The 7,816-nt window shown below is 47.7% G+C and overlaps 1 protein-coding gene across 1 annotated transcript in view; it reads right to left on the bottom strand.

The window, feature by feature from the left end:
- The window catches only part of LOC102828502 (integral membrane protein DGCR2/IDD-like), a 149,951-nt gene extending 142,745 nt beyond the window's left edge, over positions 1-7,206 (bottom strand). Inside the window, exon 1 of the mRNA XM_006874055.1 lies at positions 7,128-7,206. Coding sequence (XP_006874117.1) covers positions 7,128-7,206 — 79 coding nt within the window. The remainder of the gene's footprint in view (positions 1-7,127) is intronic.
- Positions 7,207-7,816: the final 610 nt, after the last annotated feature.

Genomic DNA, 7,816 nt, shown 5'->3' with positions numbered 1-7,816 from the left:
ACTACAACACCTCTACAAGAAAAAGACAAATAACCCAATTAAAAAATGGGCACAGGACATGAACAGACACTTCACCAAGGAAGACATTCGGGTAGCCAACAAACATTAAGAAATATTCACGATCATTAGCCACTGTTGTTGTTATTGCCGTCGAGTTGGTTCCGTCCCATAGTGACCCTGTACAGGGTTTCCAAGGAGCAGCTGGCATTAGAGAGATGCAAATCAAAACAATAATGAGATATCATCTCACACCAGCAGTAACAGCAAAGTTCAAAAAAGTAGAGGACAATAAATGCTGGTAAGGACTGGGACCCTCCTACACTGCTGGTGGGACTGCAAAATGGTCCAACAATTATGGAAAACAGTATGTTGCTTCCTCAGAAAGTTGGAAACAGAAATACCTTATGATCCAGCAATTCCTCTACTTGGTATTTTATCCACAAGAAATACGAGCCAAAACATGAGTAGATATATGCACACCAATGTTCACAGCAGCACTAGGCACAATAGTAAAAAGATGGAGACAGCCTAAGTGCCCATCAATGGAAGAAAGGATAAACAAATTATGGTATATACACACAATGGAATATTATGCTACCTTGAAGAGTAACAAGGAAGCTGTAAGCCACCGCATAAGATGGATGAACCTTGAGGACTAATATGTTGAGTGAAATTAGTTGGTCACTAAAGGAGAAACATTGCATAAGACCAGTATTATAAAAGCTTAAGAAAAGATAATTACACTAAAAGGAAATAAAACGATAAAAGAAAAAATTCTTAGTTGGTTACTGGGCGGCAGGTAGAGCACAGGTAGGGAAAAGACATATCACAGTTGGGTGTTGGGGTGGGCAATATACAAGAAGGGGGAGGGGAATAGAAGAACAAGGTAGATAGGAGAACACTTTGGCAGGATTGCATGGGCTAAATGGAACAGACGTAAATAGTGATGTATGTTCAACCTTTCAACAAAAGGGCTCTGTGATACAGGGATTGAGGCATAGTCTGAATGGGTAAAAGAGGGGAAATAAGATTAAGATGCTCGACTGTCTTATGAATATTTGTTTCCCTTGCCTACTATTGTAAAACAGACACTTGAGGGTGATAGAAAGGAATATGTGGAAACATGATTATAGAAAGTTTGTAAGGCCTGCCTTCAGCCTATAACTAATTGAAATACCTAAAAGGGGTTCTAGAACTTGCCTAGTGAAGAGTCCTCTTGCAGAGCCTCTATAGTGTATACTTTAGGTGGAATCCTGATCCCCATCCAGAACCCTCTGAGATGGGAAATTCCCACTTGAAAAGATAAGCAGACAGCAGCTAGAGGAACAGAAGAAACTTCCTGAAAGACAGACTATCGGGGAAAAACAAAAATGGCAGTCTGATTGGCTACTATAAGAACAAGCAAGTTGTTCACTGGGGAGCCATCAAGGCAAGTAATCCAGTACCTTCAGGACAAACCCCCTCCCAAGACTGAAACTCAAAGGGAATACACAAGCAGGTATGTAACCTTGGTTATGTTACAACATTGGTCTACTGGTGAGTAGAAGTGGGGGAAAAGCAGCAATGAAGAGGTGGGCTGAGTCCAACCAAGTTACATAGACCCCATTGACCTGGGAATATGGTGAGAGCTTGTTGGCTCGAAGTACGGTGAGACCTGGGGACTCCTGAGCCCATGGACAAGGACATGGCCATGGAGGGTTAGAGAGTGAAGCGTCCAGCTGGTATGAGTGAGGGAATATGCACAATGGCGTCCAAACTTGCAGATAGTGCCCACTGGACCTAGCTACAATGGCTGGATTTTCAGAATCTGACTAGAGTAAGGAAAGGGGTGGTGAGATTTCTTTTTAGAGAAAACAAATGTAAATCACTACAATCTGATAAACTTGACCTATACTTGTGGCTGTAGTGCTTAAAATACCAACCAAAAGGGAAAGAATCTTTACAGCAAGGATCATTCCCATCTCCTCTGTACACAGGATTGATACAGATGGGTAACTTATTGTCTACCTAAAATGGGGGTATTTTAAAGGCATGAAATGACTGGCTTACAAGTTTTCAAGAGGGAGTTTAGATTCAGAGTGTGCCAGGGATGGTAGAATCCCCACTGAATGATTTTCATCCTGTCTAGACAGGTCTGTGAAAGGAGATGGGGACAAGACTCTTGTGATTCAAGAGTAATTGTTATCATGACTAACTGCAATTGTCACAACTGTAAAGGTAGAAGTTTTGTATCAAAAAGGGGTGAGTGATCGATCTTACAGTCCCAAAGCGGAGGAGCCCGGGACCATCACGGGAGTGGAGTGTGGGACCCTATCCAGAGACGCAACAACACCAGAGATGGAGGCTGAGATGATGACATGGAGAGACGGAGCAGCTGAGGACTCTAGACTCATGGAGGGAGAGGGGATGTGTGTTGGTGGCCTGGGGGCAGGCTTACAGGGTGTGCCCTTTGGCTGTGTGAATGACTGTGTATTCCTGAGTGTTTTGGTGTGCACAAAAAAAAACAGGGAATAGAAGCCAATAATGTTGAATGATGAAGCATGCATGGGATTGTAATTATTGCAATGAAACGAATACAAAATACAATAGGATGAGTGTAAAACTGATGTTCCCCCATGTAAACTATGACTCAATTCACAATAAAAAATTAAAATAAAATAAAGGCAATTCGTTAGTGAGTGAAATTGGAACTTTTACCACTACACTTTCCAACCAGACTGAAAGAAATTGTTAACCTAAGAGCAAAAACGTCCAGCAGGGCAGATTCTAAAACGTGGTACAGAGTAGTGGACCATCCAGAGCTGCAATTTCAGAATCGACTTGGCAAGGCCAGGTTCAAGCTCAACTTCCCAGCCACTTGTAAGCATCTTGCAGTGAAAAAAAAAGGTCCTCCACAAAACCAATGGACACAGGAGCTGCAACAATGGGATGGTGAGGATGGGGCAGGACTGGGCAGTGTTTTGATTTGTTGCATGTGGGACCACTATGAGTCAGAACCAACTCCATGGTCCTAAACACCAGCATAGGTGATGAAGATCCACACTCTTTCTGCTCATGACAAATGCTACTCCACAGGAAAGAAAATTGTGGGCTTCTGAAGCAAAGTGTTGAAGACGATTCACAGCTCACTGACGATTCTCAGTTCAGTTCTGCCAGCAGATGGCCACCATCTGCTCCCAACTGATGCAGGAGGCAAAACCCTGAACTTTGAGCCAACTTGCCTGGATATGAATCTCATCAATGTGGTTTACAAGCTGTGTGAACTTAAGCAAGCCACTTTGCTTCTCCTAGCGAGCGCTTTCACAACAGCACAATACAGTGATGGTGTCCAGGCCTGTTCCCTCACCAGGCACAGCCTTTCTGCTGTGACAGTACTTACTTTAGTCAGTTTTTTCAGCTATAAGTGGTGGGTCACCCTGGACATAGCTGTAGCTGACATTAGGGCATGACTGTTGCATCATAATTAAAGCCAGAAAAATACATTTTGAGAATCAAGCAATTTGTGCTGCAATTTCCGCATCGGTGGAGAAAGTGCCAATGAGATTTGTCAGTTCTATCCTTGTTCCACTGCTATTGTGTCAATTCCAAGTTGGAGTCAGGAGCCTCCCATATATCCACCCATCTTCTGCCCCTGTTACTTCAGCGGAGGGGTCCTCAACTTCTCTTTCCTTACCACACAAACTTCTCTTTCACATCACCAGTGGTAACAGCAATTAACCACAGAAGGGAAGTAGAGGAAGGTGGGGTTCCATCCATCTAACCCACTTAAAGAGAGGTACTGAGTCAGACCAGGGCAGGCTAGGGACCCACAGGTGGGGTTTAAGAGAATAACATGAGAAGATTCTGCTTAAGCTGGAGATGGAAGCCCAAACCAATCCATGCACACCTAATGTGGACAAGGCCCCCAGCCAAGGGTGCATGTGGGAGACAGGCCAGACTTGCAGGACTAAAATTTCATCCCACTTAGTTTTAAGGGCTGTTTCCCTCACAGGGACATGAGAGTTAATTAGTCAATGCATGGCAGCTCTTTGGATAGCTCTTCCATCAGTATGGACCATCACCAAGATCAAAAACAAAACCCACTGCCATGCAATCAATTCTAACTCATAGCAGCCCTGCAGGTCAGAGCAGAACCACTTCATAGGGTTTTCAAAAATATAAATCTTTATGGAAGCAGACAGCCTCATCTTTCTGCCATAAAGTACTAGTGGGTTTAGACTGTCGACCTTTTGTTTAGCAGCCCACCACTAACTTAGCTTCTTCCCAAGATGCATTACAGAGAAACTGTGGCAGGAGGTTGAGTGATCTACCACTCTGTAAAAAGCCTGACTCCCTGCCTTGAATCAGAGAAGTAGAAAGCATCTGAACCTTGACCAACCCTTCCCATCTGCCTTCCTACCAAGGAGCTGGCTGACACCTTCCTGATGTCCAAGCAGGGTTCTAAGAGAGGACTCCCGACTAAAAGAATCCAGGCAATGACCAACACAGCATTTCTGTCCCCCAGCAACAATAGGGCAGTCTACTGCCTGGTTCTCTCAGGAAGGATCCACCCAGGGTGAGCATGTGAGCAGACGCACACCACAAAGGAGAAAAACACCTGACCAGAGGGAGGCCCATCCTTACTGCCAACTGAAGTCACTCAGTGGAGCCAGGCTTTTCCAAGGTCACTACAGACACTGCTGGTGGCTGCTGCACAGCTCTAATGGGGAGTCATGGAACTGAAGAGTTACTTGGCTCCCTCAAACAAAGCGGTTCCCTCACAACTCAGACCTAAGTGGGTCTTCCAGGAAGCCTGCTGTACCAGGTATGCCCCTGGGCTCCCATCTAGTGGGGCTTAGTACACTATATGAAACATGCGCCGACTTACACCTAGCAACGACTTCTACATCTAACCAACCCCACTGCTACTGGAGTCAAGTGAGACACTCATACTCTATGCAACAGAGCTTAACTGCTCCAAAGAGTTTCTGAAACTGTCACTCTTTATGGAAGCAAACAGTCTCATCTCTCACAGCGCACTGGTTGAGTTTAAACCACTGACTTTGCTGTTAGCTGCCAATGTCTTTCACAGTGCTACTATTGCTTCCACACCAGATCCCTCCTAAATAGAAGTACTGTTTGTTCTGTCATTTGTGTATTCCTGGAGCTGGGCATACAGCAAGCACTCGCAGACACTGTATGAATTGCTACTACCCAGCTAGCTGCCAATCCCATGGAACCATGAGGAAAAATGACATCGGTCATTTGTACCAATCCAGGCAGGAGATGCTAAACTTGGAGGCAGTCGACCCCACAATAGACGGTGCTTTACCTCTCAGAACCCAGTGAACACATCTGACAAAACTGGGGCCCTGAGACAAGATGACATCAGGCAGTGAACACTTAATGACAAGAGTATTGTACCATCCTTCACAGGTGCTTCTGTCTTGACTTCCTTCCTCCTGGGGCACTCACACTGGACACCCTGCCCCCTAGAAAACAGTGAGCAACCAGCTCTAACAGGGACACAGGAAAAGGATCACTGGAGACTCTAGATTGAGGATAGACAGCAGGGTAGTGGGGGTGGCAGGGAGGCATAACATCCCATGCCAATGGCAAAACACAAAGCCCAAAGATGCAGTGGTGTGGCCAACTCCCCTAAACACACACACCCCCCACACCCCTACACCAACCCAAACACCATACATACAACACAGCACAGCACACATCACTCCACAGTGCCCCAAGCCTCCCTCTACACAGCAGATAGCCCTGGGCCTTGTGGCCTTCACAGGCTTCCATAAAAATCTACTAAGAATTATACTCTTGGTATAAAGATAAATGCTGTATATATTACTACTTAATCTTTTTCAAGTTTTGTCCTACCAAAAAGGACTTTCTCCCACTGGATTTTAAATATAAGTACATCGTCTATGGGCTTCTGAAAAGGTTTTGTGGGTCCCAAACAAGCACAGTGCTTTCTGTAGCTATTTGATCAATTAGCCCTTCATCTGGGGGATGTGCGTGATTGTCTTGGTGCAGTTCAAGGTGCGATATACCAGAAACCCAAACTCATTGCCAAGTTGATTCACAATAATCCTATAGGGGAGAGTATAACTGCTCCATAGAGTTTCCGTGGCCATCAATTTTGACAGGACACTGCCTCATCCTTCCCGCCGTGACACCAGGAACAAGTAGAAATCAAACTTTACCATGGGCCTCCTCATTCTCTATTACAGACTTACTTATAAAAACCCAAGTTCCAGAAACGCTGCACCGTTGTCGGAATATCATATACAGAGCACCCCTAAGTGCCCGGCGCTCTTCCGGCGTCGGTCTCCGTTCTCAGGAAGCTGGCTTCCGGCACTCCTAATACTTCCTCTGAGCTCTTCTCTGAGCTGGGTTCTTCCAAGTGCAACAACTCCTAAATGACTAGATCAGCGCTGCCGCCTTACCGCCAAGGAGTTCCCAGGCCTGAGATGCTAGCAAGAAGTCAATGTGGGGCGCAAGCCTGGAAAATCAGGTGCCTGAACCCCCAACCTCCCGAGACCCGGCACTGCAAGGATACGCCCAAGCGGAGCACCTCCTATCTAAAGCCGCAACAACAAAAATCCCTGACACTGAGTCGATTTCAACTCACAGCGACCCTACAGGAGAAAGTAGGATTGCTCCACAGGGTTTTGGAGCTGTGAGTCTACGGGACGGCCTCATCTTCCCCGCCCCCTAGCCAGCGGCTGGTGAGATTGAACCTCAGTCTTTGAGGTTCCCCGCCCCCTAGCCAGCAGCTGGTGAGATTGAACCTCTGTCTTTGAGGTTAACTGCCCATAGCCTAATCCGCTGCTCCACCAGGACTCCTTAAAGCTCCCCACCCCAAACTTAAGCCGAGCCACAGCTAGCATTCTCGCTTTCATTAACCTCAGAACACGCAGCTTCCAGTAAAAGTAGGTCCGCAGTGGACACCCGCAACACAAAGTTCCAAGATATATACAACAGGCGTTCGGGAGCCAGATAAACACTCAGCTAGGGACTGAACGGGAGGCGCGCGGCTGCCCGACAGTCAGGCCCCGGCTAGTGCGTGATGAAAAGGGGTCCCGGGAAGACCCTTGCCACGCCCTCAGCCCGAGCCCCGTACCCACGGCGCCGCGCACCTGGCCGCAGAGGCTCGGTGACGGTAAGCACGAGCAGGAAGAGCAGCAGGAAGGCACCGCTGTCTGCCTTGGGCATCATTTATCCTCCGTTCATCGTCCCTGGGGAGGCCGCGAGACCCCCGCGGGGAGGCCGGACTGGGCCGGGCTGAGGGGCTGGACACCAAGAACCGACGAGACACGGTTTAATAGGGCCGATTGCTCTAGGCCCGCCGACAGGCGTGCGCAAACTCCTGGTCCGTCTCGGTTCTGACTCCGGGTCCGCACAAGATGGCGGCCGTCGCGTTCGGCGGCGTACCGCGACGCCCCGCCTCCCGCCGCGACGCCAGCGTGGGCCAGTAGGCACAGAAAAGGGGAGGGAGGTGCGATCTTGACTACGTGCCCACCATTGGCTAATCATAGAGGTGGGGTCTGTGAAGGGGTGGAGCCTACGCGGCAGTACACAAAAAGAGCGAGTCCCAAAAGGAAGGAACATCGGCACTGACGGAGACTAAGGGGCGTGTCCAAGCAAAAATTGCAGCGCTACGAGCAGTATGGAGTCCAGTTGTGGCGTTGCGGGTTAATTAATGCGGTCTAAGTCGGTTTAACCCTCAGGGTCGCCACGAGTAGGAACCGACTCAACGGTACTTAACAATGGGCATTAAAGAGTCCTATTAACTAAGCAGAGAGGTAGAACTCTGGAGCCGGACTCG

The sequence above is a fragment of the Chrysochloris asiatica genome, unplaced genomic scaffold, assembly GCF_000296735.1.
Source record: "Chrysochloris asiatica unplaced genomic scaffold, ChrAsi1.0 scaffold00260, whole genome shotgun sequence".
Lineage (NCBI taxonomy): Eukaryota > Metazoa > Chordata > Mammalia > Afrosoricida > Chrysochloridae > Chrysochloris > Chrysochloris asiatica.
The sequence above is the reverse complement of the archived record's forward strand: the minus strand, read 5'-3'. Positions and strand labels throughout refer to the sequence as shown.